Raw genomic sequence first — 23,545 nt, 5'->3', positions numbered from 1 at the left:
TACAGTTCAACTCGTGAAAATCGACAAATCAAGATAGCCCACGTCAGCTTCGTAGACAAGGGACCCATCAATCAGGGCGACGTGTCAAGTGGTGATTAATACAGTACGAAGAGGATTCGTACAGGAGCATCCATTCTGGCTCGGTTCAAGTGAGTTTTGTTTCAACGCGGGCCACGTGGCAACGAAGAGTGGCTTTTGGGGGTCGCGCATGGCCATTTCCCATCACTCTATCATGTCATTGGGTTGGTGTGGGCCCCGAAAACACCTTTACCATTTCTCTTGTCAAGTACATATGGTAGACAGGATCGGACGGCTGAGAATCGCTTTTGAGTCCACAGAATTCGCCACTTGTCGGAATGTAGGACATCTGTGCGTCGTGGCCAAATAAAAACAAAACATTAACGAATTGAAAAATTGAACCCAGAGGAAAAGCAAAAGACGCATCGAGCGGAGACAGAGCACAGAGGGGAGAGAGAGAGAGAGAGAGAGTAAAGTTTTGATTTGAGGCGGAAGTGTTCGTAAATTCAACGCATTTGTCTTTGAAACCCTAAATCTGCAAATCTCGAGAAGGTAGTTTCTCGCTCTAATCTCTCTGTTAACTTTCTGGGTTTTTGGAGGTGGAGCTGTTGATGCATCAGGTTGTCGCGGATTCTGATCTGCTAAACATCTCGGAAAGATCAGTTTTTTTGTTGTTTATCGTTTTTCATTTTGTCGAGATCTTCGTTTCCCACTACTGTTTCTTGGCTTCTCGAATTGCTGTTTTTGTTTGATCTGTCTTTAGAGCTTGCTTTCTGCGGACTGTGCCGGTTTCTGGTCGTGCCTGAACAGTTTTTCTGTTGATTTTGTGCGGCATCTTTGTACTTATTTTAGGGCTATTTCTTTGTATTCTTTCTCTGAATCTCTAATTTGTTCTGGGTTTTTCCCATCTTTGACAGATTGCTGGAAATTTGCGAGCCTTATCTGTAACATGCTTTGTTGTTTTGAGGTATTTGACATTTCTGCCTTGCATGTTGATATGAAGGGCAGAAATAGTGACTGAGACAATGTTGTTCTATGGGTATTAGATTCTGTGATTCAGTAGTTATACTAGTAGAAGCAAAAGCAAAGGGGGGGAAAAGGTAGAGGAAGCCCCTCAGGTTTTCCATTGGGGACTATTGGTTGATTTTCAGTTAGTTCTTTTGATTCAGAGGGACCTCAATGGAACGAGGTCCTAGTCCAGATTCAGTTTCACATTCAGGTGCTGAGGATAAGTCTAGAGTCCTGAATGTAAGGCCTTTGCGTTGTTTGGCTCCCGTTTTCCCAACTCCGCATGGATTCACCACATTCACTGTTCCCCAAGCTCCTCCTTTTGTCTATGCACCCCCATTTGGTCCCTTTCCTCCCGGGTTCACTGCATTTTACCCCTTTTTCATCCCTACAGATCCTCAAAGACCACCAGAACAGCACACACAGACACCGAGTGGTGCAACCACTCAAGCTGGTGTTTTTGGATTCGGTCATCCGGCACAAACTCCAACCACTCCAGTGCCTTTGTTTAGGCCACCTGCTCCTCCCCAACCGCCTCAGTTTGTAGGAACTTCAAATGGTAATGTAGGGTCATCAAAAAAGAGCTCCAGGCACCAGGAAGCTGGTGCACAGTCACAACCACAAGCAGCAAACAAGAGTGAGTCTGTTAGGTCAGCAATGGAAGAAGATGGGTGCAGTGATAACCAGAAGCGCCCCGCCCATAATATTAGTAGCTGCAATGTTCAAATCACAGATGTGGAAGCTACCAGCAGTGCTGAGAAGCAGAAGACCAAGTCAAACAAAAGAGTGAGGGAAAGCCAAGGGGTGAGGTTATCCTCAACGGGTGATGGTGATAGGGAGTCACTTGGACATATTCTCATGACATTTGATGCCATCAGGCGAAGGATTGCTCAAATTGAAGATGCAAGGGAGCCAACCTCTGGGACAATTAAGCGTGCAGATCTGAGAGCTGGGACAATCATGTTAAACAATGGGCTCCGTGCAAATACAAGGAAGAGAATTGGAGCTGTTCCTGGAGTTGAGATTGGAGATGTTTACTTTTTCAGGATGGAGATGTGCTTGGTGGGATTGCATGCTCCGTGTATGGCTGGAATTGACTACATGAGTCTCAGGTATGACCAAGAAGAAGAACCTGTGGCTGTAAGCATTGTTTCATCAGGAGCATATGAGGATGATGTGGATGATCCAGATATGTTGGTTTACAGTGGCCAAGGTGGAAACTTTAACAAGAAAAGTAAACAAGCAGTTGATCAGAAGCTTGAAAGGGGTAACCTTGCTTTGGAGAAAAGTTTGCGTCGGGCTAATGAGGTAAGAGTTATTCGAGGTATGAAGGATATAGGGAGCCCAACAGGGAAGGTCTATGTCTATGATGGTCTCTATAAGATCCAGGAATCTTGGATGGAGAAAGGGAAGTCAGGCTACAACGTTTTCAAATATAAATTGGTAAGGCTACCGGGGCAGCCTGCTGCATTTTCAATATGGAAATCTATTCAACAATGGAAGGAGAATATCACAACTAGGGCTGGTGTTATCTTGCCTGACCTGACCTCAGGGATGGAAAATTTACCTGTTTCCCTTGTAAATGATGTTGATGAGGAGAAAGGCCCTGCTTATTTCACTTATTTCCCTACCCTGAAACATTCAAAACCAGTCAGCTCAGCTGAACCTTCTCTTGGCTGTAATTGCCATGGTGGGTGCCAACCAGGTGATTCCAATTGCTCTTGCATTCAAAAGAATGGAGGCGATCTTCCCTATACTGGAAATGGTGTTCTTGTGATGCGGAAACCCTTGATATATGAGTGTGGCCCCTCTTGCCCATGCTATACTCAATGCAGAGATCGAGTGTCCCAGACTGGTTTAAAAGTTCACCTGGAGGTGTTTAAGACAAAGGATAAAGGTTGGGGTCTCAGGTCTTGGGATCCCATCCGTGCAGGTACATTTATTTGTGAATATGCAGGAGAAGTCATTGATTATATAAAAGTAGAGGAGGACAGTGAGGAAGAAGAACAAGATGAGTATATATTTGATTCCTCTCGCACTTACGACAACCCGTTGAAATGGAATTATGTACCTGAGTTACTAGGAGAAGTTCTTGGAGACTCAAAAGAAACCAGCAAACCCCCACCGTCTGTTATGATAACTGCAAAGAATTTTGGGAATGTGGCTCGTTTTATGAACCACAGTTGTTCCCCTAATGTCTTTTGGCAGCCAGTCTTGCAAGAGCACAAAAAAGAATCACATATTCACATTGCATTCTATGCAATCAGACATATTCCTCCCATGACAGAGTTGACATATGACTATGGGATAAGCGGAACCCAAAGTTCGTACCACAGGAAGAAAAAATGTTTCTGTGGATCTTTAAACTGCAGATCATATTTTGGTTAGTGGTTAAGAGACACAAATAACTAGACAAAAACAGAGTTGTTCAGCATGGTCTTCGGCAAAGGTTAGGAATTACTTTGTTACGAACATACTGAATATCTTTTTTTTTTCTTAATATTTTCTTATCAAGTATTTTGCATTCTATGCTGTTCATACTCTTTGTTTTACTTTTCTTTTATTGATTGTTCCAGTAGGTTATAGTTTATGTAATTTGTTCAATTTTTCTAATCTATAAAAGTGACGGTTTTAAGCTGTATGCTCAGAAACTGTGGGGGTTGATTAATTTTGTGAATTAGGCTATAAAGTCAGTCATATCTCCTATGGAACAGAATTTTCTAATTTTTTGATCAGGAAAAGAATAAAATTTTATTAAATCAGAACAAACAATGTACAAAGGACAGTCATCCCTGAGATTGAGATGGCCTTGTCATTGTATTTTTACATCATGGAGTATCCCCCCACACCAGAACATGTTCTCTCTTTTCACCCTTGTTTTTTCCAACCCATCTGCCAGCCTACAAAGGACAGTCATCCCTGAGATTGAGATGGCCTTGTCATTGTATTTTTACATCATGGAGTATCCCCCCACACCAGACCATTTTCTCTCTTTTCACCCCTTATTTTTTCCAACCCATCTGCCAGCCTATTTTCTGATCTGTAGACCCAATTTGCAGCTACTGATGTATTGTGGTTCTTATTTTGTGACATGATAGAGGTACAAATTTTTTGCATTCCCTCTCCCTAGAGCTGTATGCAATCAAATTTTAAGTTCTGTTATCCTATCCTCTCTTATGCTAGACTGATGTATAACTCTCACTGGATTTTTGGCATAAATGTTCTCATTTTGTAATCATATCATAAAACATGAATAAATATAGGCATTGGGGCATACTAAGGTTTTGAAATGTTAAAGTTTTATAACTCAACTCAACTAAACCTTGTTCCAATCATTTGGAGTTGGCTGCATGTTCCACCAACTTTTGTGCCTCTATTCAGTGCCATATTCATTGTTAAATTATGTGCTTTGAAATAATTCCTCACTACTTCAATTCATGTCCATTTTGGTGCGCCCCTAGCTCTTCTAGACCATTCAACTTGTAACAAATCACTTTTAAAACTACAAATTCAGAGAAAATGCAAGGAGGTCAGCTAGAAAGGATTTAATAGAGAGAATACCTTACCTAAAGTGTAATGTTTAAATCATTGTTAGTCTTTCTCAATTTATTTCTGCTAAATCATTCAAGGGTTCACTTGTAATCCAAATCAGCATGTACAACCTCCACTTCTGTTTCCCAATCAATGCAATGGCTTGAGAATTGCCTTTTGAATACACACTAAATACAATTGGGTCTATTTCTTGGTGTAATATTTGTCTTGGGATGATGAGCACGAGGATGCAATTTCATATTTGAGAGTGGCCACTTTATGGTGGAGAACAAATATTAGGTTCATCCTTTCCACCCTCCCAAGATCCAGAAAGCTGGGACAAACATTGGGTAATAGTGTTTTTTTATCAATAACTTCAACCTCGATTGTTGTCCACAGCCACAATGCCGTGGAGTTTCACACCCCGTCTTCATTCTCTTCCCCAGCCCAAGGATTTCAGCATCAATTTGAACATGCCTCTGAACTTGCAATCCTTGTTTCTTCACCTGGATTTGCTTTTTTAGTTGGGCATAAGCATCATGTTTATGACCAAAGAGGCATGGTAAGCTTCTAAATAGCTTCTATTTGTTTGTAAACTTATTCTGAATCTTGGAATCACCTCAAGAGGGTTACTCTCAGCCACTTTCTCTACATTTCATCCAGCATTTAATCCATGAACAAACTATTCCTATTGCATGCCAGTTTGATTGACCATCTCCCTCCTTCCCTCCCTCTCCCTCTCCCTCTCCCTCTTTTTCTCTCTAGCATGACACATGTACATGTTGCATATTTACTATCTTTACTAATGTTAACAGAACAAGAACAAAATAAATAGGGAGCTAAAAGCCCTAGTAATAGTGCTGATTCAGTTCAGATTGAAGTTGGAGAGGTTGAAAAACGAGGGCTCAAAGCAATCTGAGTTTGAGCAGGACTTGTCTCAAACTCCTGCCCCACTTTTCTTTAATTAAAATATAACTGAAGTTACAGTATTACCCCTGAAATAGAAAAACAACCAAATAACAAAGAAAAACATGCAAAAAGACTAAAATACCCCTATTACCAGCACTTGTAATTTAATAATTAGCATATATTATATGTATGAGATTGCATTATTATCTCATTTTTAGCGCAAATTCTTAAAAAAGGACTAGTCAATACCCATAATAAGCTTCTAAATGGCTTCTATTTGTATGTAAACCTGTATCATGTTTTTATGAATCTGATTCTGATAAGAACCTCGATAAGGTTATTCTCGGCCACTTTCTCTACATATGATCCTGTATTTAATCCATGAACAAAGTATTCCTTTTGTGCTCCAGTTTGGTTGACCATCCCTCTGCCTCCCTCTCCCTCTCCATTTCTGCATGTTGCATATTTAAAACGTAAATTATATGTACGAAATTGCATTATTGTCTTATTTTTAGCACAAATTCTTAAAAAAGGTTTAGTCAGTATCCAGGAATTAATTATTTGATACATTGCATCATAGTTTTCAAGGCGCCAAGGCGAGGCTAGGCGACAGGGGGGCGCCTTGTTGCCTAGTTGCCTAGGCGATGGGTTTTTTTAAGTAAAAATCACATATCCTAGGGTAGTTCCCTAGGTTCCATAACCAACTTTCTATAATAACTATCCATAATTTTCATAAGGAAATTATAAATTTCATGTTTGTCTAGAAAATCAACATATTTATGAGAAGAAAAAGAACTGAAAGAAAATTCAAAAATATAGGGGCTGAACCCCTATTTTTGTTATAGGAAAAGAAGAAGAAGAAGAAGACCAAGGTGTCGCCTTGACAACTATGCATTGCATAAAGAGACCAGATGACTATTAATCTTCTCACTATATTGACAGCATTATAATATCAGCCAAACCCCATAAACTTTGATTATCTGTAGGGGTGAGCATTTAGCATTCGGTTAAAAACTAAACTGAACAAAACCAAAATTGAAAAAATGAAAACCAAATAAAACTGAATTTTTGGTGTGTGTGTGTATATATATATATATACAATGAAATTAGGTTAATTCTGTGTTTTTGGTTAACTGAATTTCCAATTTTGAAAACCAAAACTGAAACCAAAGTTTCCAAAGACCAAATTTACCGAACCAGAAAAACCAAAACTGAAATTTTCAGTTTGGTTTTGTTTTTTGTTTTTGTTTTTTTTTTTTTCTCGACAATGCTCATCCTTAATTATCAGGGCCTGGTTCAGCTTCTTTGAGGAGCTCCTGATAAGCTATTCAAAGAGGCTGAAGTGGATCCTTAATTATCAGGACCTGGTTCAGCTTCTTTGAAGAGCTCCTGATAAGCTATTCAAAGAGGCTGAAGTGGACAGCCCTTAAAATGAGTGACTGACAGCTGATTCTAGCTCATGGGATTTTCCACCAAACATGGCTTATAGATGTCCACGAAGGGCCCACCTCTGAAAGCCAGAATCTGCTGTGCTTCAGCCCTCCCAAACCTGCATATTAGAACCTCAATTGAACTAACAGTTGTCCTATGAGCAGTATCCTCAGTAACGATGCAACTGTAACACTGCAACAGTACTCCCATGTTTTGTAGCCAATGCACAATTACATGCTATATGGCCTACAATTTTAACTTAGGGTAGCAAAAGAAACAATGAGGCGAAGGTATTGTTGACCAGTCTCTCCCTAAGAAACATGAAGCTCACACATCTAAAAAGGGAAAAAATAGGAAGGAGAGGAAAAGCATGGTTATAATACTCTTTTTTTGTCATGTTCATTCAGTCATTGGAGCTTCTCTTTTCTTTAGTCTTAACCAACATATGTTTTGTTTCACAATACACATGCTTTTAATATGGTTTAAAGTTAAGCTTGTGAAACTGGCATTCTCACATGCTCTTTTATCTTCTTTCTCAGTTTCTTTTGGAGGTGAGTGCATGGAGTTCATGAGAAGAAAATGTCATCTCAAAACACTGGATTTTGGTTGTACAGAGGTAGGGGGGGATACACCAAATTTTGCCATTTATGCTTATAGCATATAGTGCATGTCATATAGGACATGCTAAAGGTTCCCTATTCAGGTGTGAAATACACAGGTTTTAAAGTGCTAATGTTTCAGATTTTATGAGGCAGCCTTAATTTAGTTAAATCTTTTTTCATCTCCATCCATTTTGCGAGAATAGAAGCAAAATGTTATCCATGGTTCTTTAGTGGAAACTCTTGTAATTCATACATGGGAAGATCACCTTGATCATTCGGAATATTAGGAGAATGGATATGTTAAAATAATGTAACTGTCAATGTTGTTTTGACATGCGAGAATCTTCAAAGCTAGGACTGTTGTTTATTATTCACAATAGAATAGATGTCAGAACTAGGCATCTGGGGCAATATCAGAGCAGTGATGTTTTTGTTGTCCAATTGGTGTACAAGTCCAAACGATACAAATGATAGGCCCCTGGGTCATTCATTATCAAATTACGTCCTTCAAGAGAATGGTTTGAAGTTTTAACCTACTGACTGCTTTACTGGTTAAAGCCACAGAATGTGACTTAATCTTGTTGAGAATTTGATCTCTGGGCCCTTATTTTGGTTCAAGATATGGCAAATGTACAAAGATTTTCCAAGGCAATATGACTTTTCAGGCTGGAGGCAGTTGGAGAGGTTCATCAGTTGTACTCTGTGACCCATGTTCATGAGTGCTTTTCTGATTATAATAATCACTGCAACTTTGAATAGAAGTATATTTTCTTTCTATGGAGATGACTATGAACTTATGATGGTGTCCTTAAATTTTTGCTTTGGGAACTGATAATTCTCAAAGAATTAAAATGGCTTACATATGATCCTGAATCATGTTTATTCTGAATCTGATTCTGATAAGCAGCTCAAGAAGGTTATTCTCAGCCAATTGTCTGAAATGGTTTTGCTTTCTGAAGCCTTCCAGTTTCCATCTTGACACCTGAAAGACATTCTCTAAGCGAAACTTGCGTTCCAATATTACCTCTGATCTTAGTCGCAGAACAATTCAGGGCGATGTGATCGGCTTCATTCAGAGCAAAGCCCATTCGAGCAGATGCTTAACAAAATTCTGTTAGAATGGTGTGGGCACAGATTTGCCCTGATAGAAGCCGATCTCGCGAGCGACCACTACCCTTAGAAATTAAAAAAAAAAAAAAAAAATCAACTGATGCGATATGTTGAATTAATTGCGAAGGGTATGTGTCCGTTTTCACTTGGGCTGCTGAATTGTTCTGCGACTGGTCGTAGGTAATGCGATCTCACATCTGGACACCCGAATGTGTTGATAACTAATTTTCTCTTCAACAACAAATCCAACTGATCACAATTCACACCTCGGCATATTCACTGTAAGTCTCAAAATCCATGATAATCTCGCACTTTGACATAAAAGCCGAAGCTTTTACTGCCTTGCATTGAGAATATCTCCATGTTTATATGCTTTATATGCTTTATATCATGGGAAGATATCCAATGCAAGGTTGGGAAAGGCCGTTAGAAGTTAGAACGTTGTGGGCATAGATTTGCCATGACTGAAGCTGGTCTCATAAAAGTCTGGACTCTGCGTTGCAGTCTGTGGGAGGTGTGATGATTCAGGAGTGCCTTGCGTAAGCAAATCATCATATAAGACATTTAAACCTAGCCAATTCTCAATCACTCAATGTATAGCATAGCCCAAGGTTTTTAAAACTGGATCGGACATGGAACCGTTTTAACCACCGGTTCCCAGGTCAAATGGTCTGTCTGGTTTGAATGGATGGTTGGTTCTGATTTAAAAAATAATAATTAAAGTATAAAAAATGGCTGAAAACCATTTTGGATTGATGGTTTGACTGCCTGGGTCAGTGGGTTACAGACCAAATTAACGGTTTTGGCCCAGGAACAGTTTTATGGTGAAACGAAACCACCATCCAGTCCAGTCTGATTTTCAAACAATATGGGATTGAAAGCGATGGTTGTCCCGGTGGTGGCTCTTCCAGCTTCATTTCTTCAAACTGCTGCCGTTGAGATTCAATTGTTGCATGATGAAGAAATGCGTCTTCATAAGCTATTTGGCATTGTTATGTTCGAACTTAAAAGTATCGCTACGTTGATAATATTTTTTCAGTATCAAGCATCGAATAATACCATATATGCTCTTTTTTTTGTTTTCACAAATTCATGGATAGATATATTATGAGGGTTTCTAACATTTAAAACCATAGAAACTGCCTAAATCTTCAGTTTTTTGCTTTCAGTGACCCTCAAAACCAATTTGTATTGCAGTTTGAACTTGCTCTATATAATAAGACTGTTCCAAATCCAGGAGGGTTTTTCTTCCCAACTTCTTTTAATTTTCACTTGAGTATTCCTACCAAAACTAGTTGCATATTCTTCCAAATTAATATGTTAGAGTGATGGCTTTCCCTCATAAAAAGAGATCCTCTTCTCGGATTTTCCTTTGTTTTTTTTGGTAAAAGATGATGAAAAGATTATTTTTTTAACCCCAAACTTTACTCCCGGTGAAGGGGTGTCCACCGAAATTTTGTTGAGTAAAAATGAAGACCAATAACAGAGGGTCATATACCTTACCCCTCTAAAAAATCTATACAAATGGAAGATTGGTTAATAAATACAAAGCCCGATCTGCCTAGAAAAGAGAAGCATTAAATACAAACAACTCAACCTAGGTAGGTAAAAGTTATCTTCAAATATTTTCAATCTGATGAACATCAGAATTAAAAACACCTAAATTTAATGAATATCAGAATATGCAAAGAGACAAACAGTCCCCTCCTTCAATTTTAATTCCTTTGTAGGAATGAATATAACCTTTTTGCCCATTAAGCAATTGTCATGGGAAATTGTATCAGAATGAGAACTGCGAAACATTAGGTCCATATCCACTTCACCCCTCCCAAGATCCTGACTAGCCGAGACAACATTTGATAATGGCCCTTTTCTAAGAGGGCCTTTCTTTTTCCTCACATAATGAAGCAACTCAATAATCAATTTTAAAAATGAATTACATCTATTGCCTTATGAAACATTTACTTTATGAAAGTGGGTTTGGCATGCAAAAGTTTCTCTTAGCTTAGGAGACCGGATCTCCTAAAGGCAAGAATGGTGCAAACACCCTGAGAGCATATTATCCAGCTGCTCAGGAATATCTCCTATACTTATTAAACTCATGGGGTGATAATCCCAATGTATGGCTGGATGCCGTGCTCTCAGGGTACCATTTCTTGCCTTCAGGAAATCCCATCTCTCCTCCTAGTATCTCCAACAACTGCAGGAATGATTTTGACACTTAGCTCCCAATCAATAATAACTAGATGGGTTGTAAATTCAAACTAGCTTCCATGTGGCACAAGTGGAATGGCCCAGTTTTGATGTTGTTCTATCTGTATGGCTGTATCCATGGATCATGGAGTGGGGTTGGACTATCATACCGGAAAGATATCATATCTGAAAAACTTGTAACTAATCAATCAGTATCATTATCAAATGGTATTTATCAAAATTCACTGGTGGATTTTGATTGGTTAAATGTCAAAGATCTTCCAGTGCGATGTCTTTCCACCATCATAGATTTTTCCATTGACTTCGCATCAGTTTGACTATTAACTTCCTATATTAACTCATGCAACTCCCTATCCCATATTTCATATACCTCTACTACCTATAGGCTTATACTGTTGATTTTTCAAGATTAGGGATGAAAATTTTGTGGGAGTTTTTAGATACCAGATCCATTCCAACCCTGATAAGACCCATTTATCAAAATCCTATAGGTTTGGGTTTTGTCCTTAGGATATCTAATACCCAAACCCAATTATATTTAACACAGTTACCAACTCCCATTATAAGTATGGGGCAAAGTTCAAAATATCAATACAAGGTGATACACCGGTAGGGTATATCGGCCTGTATCAGTACTGTTTTTTTTTATATATTTTTTTTGAAACTAGTTCAGAGGGGCTGGTTTAAGTTCAGTCTACCCCTTGAATCACTCGCTGACCCAAAACACCCCCTGTAGGGATGTATCGGGAAGGCTCTGATATGATACGTATTGGCCGATACATGATGAAATTTTGATCCTTGGTATAAGGAAATCTATGATGCTGAAAAGACATGATGTTACCGATCAAAATCCCCCATGAATTTTAATAAAAAGCATCATATCTGTTACCACTTTTATGATACCAATTAATTATAAAGAGTTCTTTTGATATCATAGTCAAATATTTGAGATGAAGGAAGCTTAGGCAAGTTTGGAAATGGATAGGATAGTTTTTGTGAATACCCTATCCATTACCATCCCTACCCAAGATTATATGTATATTTTAATTCTTTTACTATTTCTCACTATTTCCTAAGTGTACCCTATGAATTCACACTTCGCATAAACCATTACAACTTGTTTCTTTTTTATAATTGCTTATAGTCAATTAAAGTTTAGATTTAGCCTCATTGATGTATTTATACAATCTATATATTAGTGTCATTTCTCAAATTTCCATCATATCCATGTGGTTCCCAAAGCATATCATTCATTATACATTTCTTAAATTTGCTAATGATATTTGAACCTTGCCACCTTGGCGTTCGTCTAGAATCTGAAATTAATATGATATCAGCCCTTTTCCCAGGTACAGAGTAAAATACATAGAAATCGTCATATCAATGAGTATTTTTTTTTTTTTTTGAAAAACCAGAAATCAGTAAGTTAGTAGAAATGTAGAATGAAAAAGGCATTCTTTAACATAGAAAAATTAAAGAATTAATATACTCAACCAATCAACCTCTTGGAGTCATGCCAAGTATTAGGATCCGGAGGTTTTGGCATCAAAGGAATTTCACATTTCTTGGTTGCTAAAATCTTGAAATTGGCACATGAGATTGGCAGTAAACTAGACTAGACAGATGAACAACCATTGAACGCCTGCACCGTTAAATAGGAGTGCTCACGGTTTGGTTAACCGAAAGGAACCATGGGAACTTTTTTTTAAAATCAAACTGGTACCGTCGATTTTTGAAAAACCAAAAACTGAAACCAATCAGTTAACTGATTGATCGGTTCGGTTCTTCTGTTCTTTGGGTTCTTGAATTTTATATAATTATATAATATAAATAATAGACTTATATGTAATATATTATATTATAAATAGTATATAGATAAAGATATATTAATGGGATTCAAATGCGTATCAAGTGGGTATTAAAAATTCCCTTCGCTGCACCATGATCCCTCTCAAAGTCCTTAACGGCAAAGAACTCTTCCCATAACTTCCTTCTCTGCCTATATACAAAGACCATAAACATTGGCAGTCACCCATTGAAAGTCTTCGTTGATGTTTCTCAGTTCCACTAACACCAAGTATTTCCCTGATACCTTCATGGACCTCAGTGTCCCACATTGAAATTATTCCCGTTGAAACCCCCCTAATGGTTCAATAGCCCAACCAACATTCATTATGGTTCAAATGACTCAAATGGTTGCGATTCTTGCAACAGCACCATATCCAATTTGGCCCTTCTCAATGAATCTTTGATTTGGCGTGGAGCGTTGTAATTGGTTCCACAGCCTGCTACACAGCTATGGTGTTCAGATAATCTGAATTCCCTTCAAATACCTCTTTCAATTCATATCCTATTTTATATTAAAATACCTCTTTCGATTCTTCTAATGAGTATTACCTTCCTCTGCAAAGGTTTTACTCCTACCTCAGTTGAAAGTTGAAACCAATTTCTCAAAGTATTTCTCAAGCAGTTGCCAATACTATCTCTTTCATCCATCCCTCTATTCTCCCCGACTCTCCTTTTCCTATCTTCTTGCCCATCTCATCATGATTCCCGGCCCCTTCGACACTCTTGCCCAATTCCAGATGGTGTGGCATGCTTTGACGAGTAGTTATGGGAATTATCTGCAAGATCCCACTCAGAAGAAATAATTGTGCCAACGTAACAAATGACAGCTATTAGCACAACGGGAGCATTAAAAATAAAATGGAAAATATTACATGATCTTGATAAGCAACATAATTACATGATTCACAATAACAACTACATCTCCTTTCTCACTAATAGAGAAGTGTTCAAAACAACTGAAGACATTTGTAGAGGAAAAATCAGAGAAATGAGAAACTACCATGAAAAATAAGAAAAAAAAAAAAAAAAGCATGGTGGCATAGGCCATCAGCAACTAATCATGATAAGGTTGTGATGTTTTTGTACTTGCATTCACATGTACACAGGCTTCTGGATTCTTTCACTACTCGCTGTGATCTACGGATATGTAGTTTGATGTTCAACAACTTACCTGCAATCTGTTGCATGAGAAGAAAGAAATAAAGGTTTAAGAGAAGTTTCTCAGTGAGATTATCATGATTCTTAATATAAACTGTTAGATCCCTTTGTTAAACTGGAAATAACAGATCTTATTGAACATGCATGTAGAAAACATTAAGAGTGCTATTACAGTGCTGCCTCTACGGGCTTGATAAGCTGGGGTTGCACGTCTCCGCCAGTTTATAGGAAGGATATTTAACAGAGTATTACTCCATTGAATAGGAAAAACTTGTTTAGATGGGGATTCTAGTATAAAAAGGGACTGATTAATCTGGACATTATTTCCAGTACAATGTGTGACTAACTGAAGTGTAGTGGGTGTCCTCTCCAACAGAGAATTGAGAGAGAGAGAGAGAGGGAGGGAGAGAGGGGGGAGTAACAAACCAAGAAAGAGGACCACACCATTAGCAATTACCACAGACATAATTGACCTCTAATCATTTGAAATTGTAGGCAGCACTTTTGCTCAGCAGGGTTGTCCATAACATAACTTTTATAGAAGTGAAATATCAAAAACAAAAAAAAAAAAGGAAAAACTTGTAATCAATGAAGAGTTTATGATGACAAACCATTCTCCAGGTCAAATCCTCTGGGCCAAGGGGTTGAGCTGGATTAGAGTATAGGAAATGCCTTGAGTACTGAAAATTTGAATAATAATAGAGTTAGTTGGCAGATAGAAGCATAAAATGTCTCAAAAATAAGGTCCCATATTTCTAGAGATATGAGGGGGAGAGAGAGAGAGAGAGGGAGAGAGAGAGAGAGAGAGAGAGAACAACAAGAATGTCAAGGGAATACAAACTAGGATTTCATTAATTGTTTTTTCAGGCTCTGACCCCGGATCTCCTGCAAGCAAAAACTATGCTCACATAGCATTCAGCCACATATTGAGAATATCTCCTGTACATTTATGTAAAATTCATGGGGAGATGAGATGTTCCCAATGTGCGGTGGGATTCCCATGCTTTCACAGTATGTGCAGATTTTTGCTTGCAGGGACTCCGGTTGCCTAAGCAGCAGCAGAATAGCAAGGCCTTCATCATCATCAATTGATTAAAAACATGTTGTACAAGCTTCATCTTTTGACCAATTAATGGTGTTAAAAGCATGAGCCTACTGCAGCCAGTAAAATACTTGCTATCGGCAAAGCAACAAACCTTGGCAAGGTTGGTGCGCATTTCTCTTATTTGTGAAGGACTGATACTCTTGAGGAATGTTAGAAGCCAGCCTGGTTGAACAGCATCACTTGAGGAGACAAATAAAACTATCTGCATAGAAGAAAACACGGGAGCTTCAGAAATTACTGAGTACAAATAAAGCAAAGAAGACAAGTTGCTGATCCACAATATCCAGAAATTAAGTGACTTAGGGTCTGGAATCAGCAGGAATAGGGGTCTGGAATCGGAATCGGAATCGGAATGGGCTATTCCGGTTCCAACTGTTTGGTTGGGCGGAATCAGAATCCCATTCCCATTCCCATTCCTGCTGGAATGGCATTCCCCCATTTTAGGGAATGGCCATTCCCTGCCCCTCCCTTGGGAATGAAATCCCATTCCTGCTGATTTTAATTCCCACTCCCATTCCTGTCTGAACCAAACAGACTATGGGAATGGACCATTCCAATTCTGACTACGAACCAAACGGACCCTTAGTGGTTAGTGTATCCTTGAGCAAAGATAATGCTACTACAATACGCTGTTATGTATGCATGTAACTAACATGGAATTAAGAACCACTCAAACACCACAAGAAGTTGTATTGTTATTATTATAACTACAACTTGAAAACAAGTTATCAAATTGTCATACACAATATTATCTTAGAAATGTCAGAAATATGATCTCCGTCTTTGTAGTTTCCCCTTCTTTCAGGTGGATGGGGCAGGGAGGAGGCCTTCTCTTTATATTTTCCCCATCTAATTTTAGCATCTTTATATATTTATTGTTTATTATTTACCAATAATCCCTTACCATATCACAAGTGTAAAGCAATAATATTATGATCAGATAAATAATCTTAAGGAAACTTAATGTAATTGCTGGCAAAGACTTACAGCATTTCTTTTGAGCCTGCCACGAAAGAAAAGCAATGTAGTTCTCTTTGATTCACTTTCTGACAGGCATTTCTCATCACATGCATCAACATTTGGAACATAAGGAAGAATAAGGTCTTTTTCCAGCCATACTTCACCAGGCTTGTACCTAAATGCACATATTATCTCCTTCAATTGTAAACAGCCAAAAAACATTTGGCTCATACTTTAAGCATTTAAGAATAAAGTAATAGAGTGTGAGTTATTCATCAAAAAGAAAAGCTAATAGAATATATATTCAAATACTCACCAGTTTCCTGTGGAGTCCATATCTGGTAAAAGCCAAATTGCCTTTTTCATAAATCTTCTGACCGACTTGAATGACCAAGGATGATGAACTGGAAGTATATGGTCCCTTCCTTCAGATCGCTTCCAGGCGGGTTGATCAGTCACCCATTTCAAAGCCTCCTATGTTCACAAAAGAAATGCACACCAAATATTAAATTTTATAGAAAATAATGTGAATTGCATAATCATTCTATAAATTTTAGAACACAAACAAACATTATAATCTCCCACCACATCCATCTGACACAGAAGTTGGGCATCATTTTATGCTAGGATGTTCCACATAATCTACTAAAGCAATCTGCATACCAAGAGAGAAAAAGTATCTAAATCCTATGAAGTTCTGTTACCATGCTATTGAAGCATATGTTTTCTTAAGACGAGCATTTATAATGTTGGAATGCACTAAAAATCATTTGCTATATCAGGTCTAGAAGAAGAAAACATAAAAACACCCTCAAGGAAGCATACATTCCAGGAAGAAATCCAATCAAACATGTTTTTTAAACCCTGTGCACTAAAGATCTTACTAAATTATTACATTTGAACTTCATTGGATACTGAAAAGAAGAAAGATCATTATATAAGCATAAAAAAGAGTTCCTTGTTTACTGATTTAATTGTATATGTAGATGACATCGTTGTGATAGGAAATGATGTGGATGGAATTGAGCAGGTAAAGCAATTTCTTAGCAGGGAATTTGAAATTAAGGACCTAGGGGAGTTAAGGTACTTCCTAAGTATTGAGGTGGCCAAACCCAAGCATGGTATAATCTCTCAGAGCAAGTATAATATGGTTATAGACTTATTAAAGGTGCTTCCTTGTTGGTTGAGAGTTCTTAATATTTACTGTAATGGTCAAGACAGAAGAGTGGTTTTGGGAGGCTCAGTTTATCTTGTGTTGGGCCAAACCTATTTGTACAGGGATTTGATTCATGGTTGCTTTAAATGTGGTGGGCATGAAGTTTGTTTTCTGTTGTAGTCATCTCTGGGTACGGGTTTGCTATTGCCGTTTGAATTTTGGAAGTTGTCAGGAGGGACTGAGTTTGGTTTGACTTCTAGAAGGTATGGGTCCCTTTGGTAGTTTTAAGATTGTATTTCCTTTCAGATGACTTGTCACCTTTCTTGTTATCTTCTTTTTCTTTTAATAGTTTTTTTACCTTCAAAAAAATTCAGGGAAACTGGACTTAAGCCTACAGATATACCTATTGATCCTAATCACAAGCTATCAACTACTAATCGACAACTTCTTAAAGATAAGGGAATATTTCAGACTTGTTGAGGGATTTTTATAGATATGCATGACTTGGCTAGATATTCCTTATGCAATAGGTGTCACAAACCATTATACGCACTCACCCAAAGATACCAATTCAACCAAAGTTAAGAGGGTTCTTGCATACTTGGAAGGGTAGCTAGGTAGAGAAGATAGATTTACTGATGCATACAGGGTAAGATCAGTAAATGACAGAAGATTTACATCAGGCAACTATAGTTTGGCTGCTGGCAATGTTGTTTCTTGGAGGAGCAAAAAGGAAACTGTAGTTTCTCACTCTAGTGATGAAGTTGAGTATCAAGCTACGGTGAATAGTATTTCAAATATGCTATGGGTTTAGTTTATGATAAGCCCATAAGGATGTGTTGTTATGATATGCAGCCAGCAACACTGCTCATAATCCAATGCAACATGACATAACTAAACATATTGAGGTTTGACAAGCACTTTATTAGGGTTAGGGAGTGGGTCGCGTCAGGCAAAGTCTGCCTTCAATATGTGAATAAGGATGGACAGCTAGTTGATGTATTAACTAAAGGTCTCATCAAGGAGAAGGTTGACCATTGTGTAGGAAAGCTAGGCATGGTTAATCTATAAGCCAGCTTCTGGTGGGGGGGGAGGGGGGGGAGGGGGGGGGGGGGGGGGGGGGGAGGGGGTGACAGATATGCCATCATGTTATAGAATCTTCTCTAGGCCTTATTTACCCCTAGCTCTATTTATTTATGCTGTTTATGTTTGTTTATTATTGGGCTTTCTTTATTAGTGGGACCATGGGCTTTACTTAAGTTATACTAGCAGAGACCTGTGCAATGCACGGGCTTTGTTAAGCGAAAGCTAAACAATAGAAACACATAAGAGCAGACAATTTTTTATATTTTAACTTTTTAAATAGTTAATAATTATTTATGTTTTATATACTACTTTTAATAATTGGATTTCATGAACGAATGTAATCTAGCGGAATTTATGTAGGAAAAATCCTTATTGTGTTATTTTTTTGAGTTTCTTTATGTGTAGTTCATTTTATCTAGAACATATCATGGGAACATGGAAAATCTCATGGAAGGTTATAGGGAGAAGATAATAAAAAGAAAAGGCTAAGATCTTTATTAATTGGAACCATGTCCAGTTAGGAAATAATATAGTCCTAAGTGATTGTGACATTGCATGGTATTTCATCATATAGTGTTGGCTAGATTGTGTTGTATTTGTTTTCTGAATTGAGAACTGAATTTAGTTGAATAATATATTCAGCTTAGTTTCCTAAAAAAATCAAATTGAATTAAGTTGAATATTAGGGTTTATTGATTGTCTTCAGGGAATTTATCCCTCCATTTTATCCTTATATAATGTTATTAAATACCAATATTCTGCCTTCTACTTTCTCTTCTATTGCATGGTTTGGAGAACAGCTAAGAATAGATACCCCGCCCCTTCTGATTCTCACTCAATAAACATTGTTTGGTGGAATTTCAGAATTTCCATCCTCATTAGAATTCTACTTTTGGCACTCTAGCTGTCCATCACAAAAGGCCCAAATATGATGTTGTGCAGAATTTAGGGAAACCAATAAAACAGTTGCATCAGACAGAATAAAAAAGTGACTCTAGCTCTCAAAATCAATAATACTTCTCTACCTTTTATCTGTCATCTTACAAGTTTTACATGTTTCAGAGGCATTTATTCTAATTTTTCTTCTTCAACTGGTTAACTTCTATTCACAGACTTGAAGATGAAACAAACGTTTTCTCAGAACTTCATCATAGCATTCGCCTGTGCAAATTGAACTGAATAGCTGGTTGTTATCTAATAAGTGAGAAAACATAACGACTTTTTTCAGTTTCGCACACACATGACAACATTAAATCACAAATCAAAAATAAACCTTGGAAATGCACGCACACCCTGTAAAGAGCCTTGCACCGCTGTTTCTCCAATAAGAAGAAGCTGATAGTAGTGAAGAACGGGATGTAAAACAGGTCCGCTTCCTCTTGCCGATGGACCCTTATAACATTTTTCAGTAGCCTCTCTGATTTTGGAGCAATCAGGTCCGCCCATAGCCAGTAATCAATGGAATGCTGTATACAGATAAACGAAGTAATCACTCAAGAACCATAGCAAGTATCTCTAGAAAGACCAACTACTCCATTTTCTAATTAAGAATTCGGTATATTACCATTAAATTAAATCATTTTCCAATTAATAGTCCTCTAATATATATATATATATATACCAACCTGTTCGATTAAGCGATGAACAGGGCTGCCATTAGAAGTTAGATTTGATGTTTCCTTGTATGTGTTTCTAAACAGCCAAAGTAGATCGTAAGTAAATTTCGACGGCATTTCGTAGACATAAACCCTGAGAACCGAAGCCGGCGGAGTCGGAGCCGGGAAGAATGGATTCTCGTGAATCCTCTCCATTTCGGTCTTCCAGATCGAATTGTCCAAAGCCTTTACAGCTTCTTCATCCGCATCGACACCCACCGAATCGTCCGAAGCAGGCTGCGATTTCAGACCGTGAGATCTGGATGTAAGGAATTTCTCGAGAGAGGCAACGAAAGAGAAATCTGGTTTGACGCTAGAGTGGGGATCTGGGAACAATGGGAGAGAGGAGTGGGAGGGCGTGTGGGAGGTGGAGGAAGAGAAGAAGAAGAAAACTAATCCGATGGCGAGAAGGATAATGACGAAGAGGAATAATGATGATGTGGTAGGAGTACGAAAGGAGGGGTGCGAGGAGGATCTGTCTCTGGTTGCATTGCCGGAGAAGAGATGTTTTCCAGCCATCTGTCTGTGGTTGAAGTTACCGGAGAATCTCTCTGTGTGTTTTCACTTATCAGTCGCTCAGGGACTATCTAGATCTGAGCCTACAGGAGTTCGGAGCAGCTGACACAAGTGGGCTAACAATAAACGCAAGGGTTAAAAGGAAAAATTCTCCTCTGTGACAGCCGACATGACAGGAGTGGCCCGGCCAGGGCCAGGCCAGCAAAGCCCCGCATGGTCCGGCCTGAAAATTCCGGGCTTGATTCTAGGTTTTTTTATTTAGCTCGGCCTGCTATTGGCGGGGACGCGTGCGATGCACGGGAAATTTTGAAATATTTAATAATTTTATTATTAATTAATATTAAATTAATAATCAAAATCTACTGTTAATTAATTAAAAGTATTCAAAGTTATTGTTAATATCTAAAATTTTAATAATTATATTTTTTATTTAATATTGATTTACAAAAAAAATTATTATTAGTTTAATATGCATAAATATTTGTTTAATAAATTTAGTTTTATTAATAATTTATACTAATTTTAATAACTGTTATTATTTTTAAATGAAATTTTGATTAACTTTAAATAAATATAAATAATTACAAAAGCTAACATTTTTATTAATTTCACTAATAATTAACAATTATATAGGAATAACAATGGGGCGAGTTTAGGGCGGGGTACCCCATCCTTGTCCCTGCCTCATAATCAAGACACTCTACCCCATCCTTGCCCCATCCCTAGTGTTAAGCGAGTTCAGGGCAAAGCAACCACTCCTCAATGTTGGGTGAGTTTAGGAGCAAGGCACTCCACTCCTCACCAAGGATGGAGAATCCTTAAATTTCCCCACCCTATCCCCAGTACTAGGCAAGTTCAAGTAGAAGTGTAAATTGTGTCATGTTGGGGCAATACGACATGACCTGCATGAGGCCCGCACAAAATACTATCCCACAAGGTGTCCCGAGCCATGCCTTCCTCACTTGTGATAATTTGGGGGCTCGATTCGATATGGCCCACAGCCTGAGTCCACACAGGCCCGTGTCGTGCCACGGGTTGGGCTGGTCCATGGCCTTGGGCCAGGCCAGACCGCAGACCGAGCCAAGCTATGAGAAGTCCATTTTAAAAAAAAATTGAAAAAGATGTTTAATTTTTTATTTCATATGATTTTTTATGTATACAATTGTTTGTTTATGCATACATACATACATACATGCCTATATATATATTTACTTCTTAAATTATTAATAAATATCAATTTACTATTAGGAAATAGAAATTATATTATTAATTTTTAAAATTATTACTAACTTAATATAATATTAGTTTATAAAAGTATATTGAAAATAAGACATTTTATGTACAAATCGGACTTCAGGCTTGGGCTTGGGCTCAAGCTTCGAGCTTTATATAAGGCTTGGGATCGGACTTGCACATTGTATGTTGATAAAGAGGCCCATGTTAATATTTTTATATATATTAATATAAAATTTGTTATTTAAATATCATATCATTAACCCATTTGACCCCAAATGGTTGAATTGCTTATCCATAACTAGAAGGGAAGAAAATGGTTTTGTTTTCAAATTACTTCTTGAAATGTTTATTTTTATAATATTATAATTAATATTATGGATTTAATTAGCATAATTTAATAATGAGATAAATATATCTTAAAAATAGGATTTAATGGGAGAATATACCTTAGATATGAGACTTAATGAGAGAGAGAATAGGAAAATAAATTGATTTCCAATTGGTTCTAAATTTTACATTCCATTTCCATTATTAATAAAAACATTTATTATTTATCATATTTATTATTGTTTAATATGTCAAATATATGATGTTAAAAATGTCCCATTTTTTTAATTTTTATATTTTTTTTATATTTTATCTATTTTTTAATTTTATTGTTTAATTGTGGCAATATGGATTTGCCCATTTGACCCAAAATGGTTTAGTATCTTACCTTCACCTAGATGAATACACTATTTTTAGGTAGATTTTAAAAGTATAATTTTTTTATGTTATTAGAATTATTAATTTATTATGTATCGATTTAATTAATAGAATTTAATAATGAGAAAAAATGCCTTAAATATATGATTGAATAAAGGTGAATGTAAATTAATATCTTAAACATTGGATTTAATAAGAGGGAATTGAATGCATTGAATATCTTAAAATGACCTCTTTTTTAATTCATTTAATATCAATAACCAATTACCTTATTTGCCCTCATTTTTATCAAAAAATTTAAATATAAAGGGGCAAATTTTGTCCTCAAAAAAAATCAGAAATATTCTTAAGGCTATTCGTGCTTTTTAAAGTAGTATAGATATAGATTTACCCCAACTCTATAAGTAAATATAAGACCCTTCTGGCTTGAAATCCCACCAAAAGTCATGGGAAATGGCATTTAGTTGTGAATAGACTAATTGGGGCAGAGGATTAGTGACCATAAAATAAGAGGGGATTATAGTGATAGTGGATTTGATTAAGACCCCCCCCCCCAGCTAAGGGTGTCAGTGGACCCCAAAATCAATTTGGACAGATTTAATGAACCGGGTTTGGGTTGAAAATGATCTAAATTAAAATGAATTTGAACAGATTGGATGGTTCGGACATTGAATTGGACCTGTCCAAAGTATTCATCGGATTGAATTGGACATGGTTCATTTGTAATGGACACACATTGGGTTGGATCGGATTGGACCAAATCCAATCCAATTGACACTCCTACCCCTAGCTAGGGGTGACAATGAGCCGGGCTTTTCATGAGCTACTCGAGAAAATAATATATATATATATATATAATGAAAATATTATAATTATTAATTATTATAATATTAAATAAAAATATTTTTATATATAATTTTTTATTTTTATAAAATATTTTTTCTCAAAATCGAGATCGACTCGAGCCGAGCTTGAGCTTATGAATTTTTTACTTAAGCTCAAAGTTTTGGCTCAAACCGAGCTTGAGCCTTGTAGAACAGTCTCGAGCCGAGCTCGAGCCTAGTAGTATTCCACTCGGCTCGGCTCGAATCCACCCCTACCCCCAGCATGGGATAAACATCTCGATTTCCAAGGTTTAAGTTTGTTCTTGCATTTTTCTACTACAGATTGCCAAAAGATAACTTTGTTACCTTAAGTGAAAAGAAGGGAACCAAGATACACTTCCTTACTATTCAAGAATTTGACCCCTAAACAATTGGAAATTTCATATCTCACTCTTCTATGCATATTAGAACTG

General features: G+C 37.3%; 2 protein-coding genes across 2 annotated transcripts; one reads left to right on the top strand and one right to left on the bottom strand.

The window, feature by feature from the left end:
- Positions 1 to 413: 413 nt before the first annotated feature.
- Positions 414 to 7,833, top strand: LOC148845598 (histone-lysine N-methyltransferase, H3 lysine-9 specific SUVH1-like). Its single transcript, XM_088955313.1, has 3 exons — positions 414 to 570; positions 936 to 3,475; positions 7,437 to 7,833. Exon 2 carries the CDS (start codon positions 1,198 to 1,200, stop codon positions 3,412 to 3,414), a length of 2,217 nt encoding a protein of 738 aa, XP_088811439.1. The 5' UTR covers positions 414 to 570; positions 936 to 1,197; the 3' UTR covers positions 3,415 to 3,475; positions 7,437 to 7,833.
- Positions 7,834 to 13,501: 5,668 nt separating this feature from the next.
- LOC148845597 (Exostosin family protein) lies at positions 13,502 to 20,465 on the bottom strand. The gene is made up of 7 exons (XM_088955883.1): positions 19,762 to 20,465; positions 19,429 to 19,602; positions 16,211 to 16,368; positions 15,901 to 16,069; positions 15,026 to 15,454; positions 14,441 to 14,509; positions 13,502 to 13,849 (listed from the first exon to the last, which is right to left on the bottom strand). The coding sequence occupies exons 1-7, from the start codon at positions 20,308 to 20,310 to the stop codon at positions 13,730 to 13,732; spliced, it is 1,668 nt and encodes a 555-aa protein (XP_088812009.1). The 5' UTR covers positions 20,311 to 20,465; the 3' UTR covers positions 13,502 to 13,729.
- Positions 20,466 to 23,545: the final 3,080 nt, after the last annotated feature.

The sequence above is a fragment of the Nelumbo lutea genome, chromosome 7, assembly GCF_056320005.1.
Source record: "Nelumbo lutea isolate HS-2025 chromosome 7, American lotus-T2T, whole genome shotgun sequence".
Lineage (NCBI taxonomy): Eukaryota > Viridiplantae > Streptophyta > Magnoliopsida > Proteales > Nelumbonaceae > Nelumbo > Nelumbo lutea.
Note: the sequence above shows the minus strand (reverse complement) of the source record. Positions and strands in the feature narration are given on the sequence as shown.

Excerpts from the sequence above, each read along its gene's own strand:
- LOC148845598 (XM_088955313.1), top strand. The coding sequence starts at position 1,198 with ATGGAACGAGGTCCTAGTCCAGATTCAGTTTCACATTCAGGTGCTGAG.
- LOC148845597 (XM_088955883.1), bottom strand. The coding sequence starts at position 20,310 with ATGGCTGGAAAACATCTCTTCTCCGGCAATGCAACCAGAGACAGATCC. Across the intron at positions 16,070-16,210 it reads ATGGACTCCACAGGAAACTG|GTACAAGCCTGGTGAAGTAT; the intron begins GTGAGTATTTGA and ends ATGTGCATTTAG. Across the intron at positions 13,850-14,440 it reads AGGATTTGACCTGGAGAATG|ATTGCAGGTAAGTTGTTGAA; the intron begins GTTTGTCATCAT and ends CTCATGCAACAG.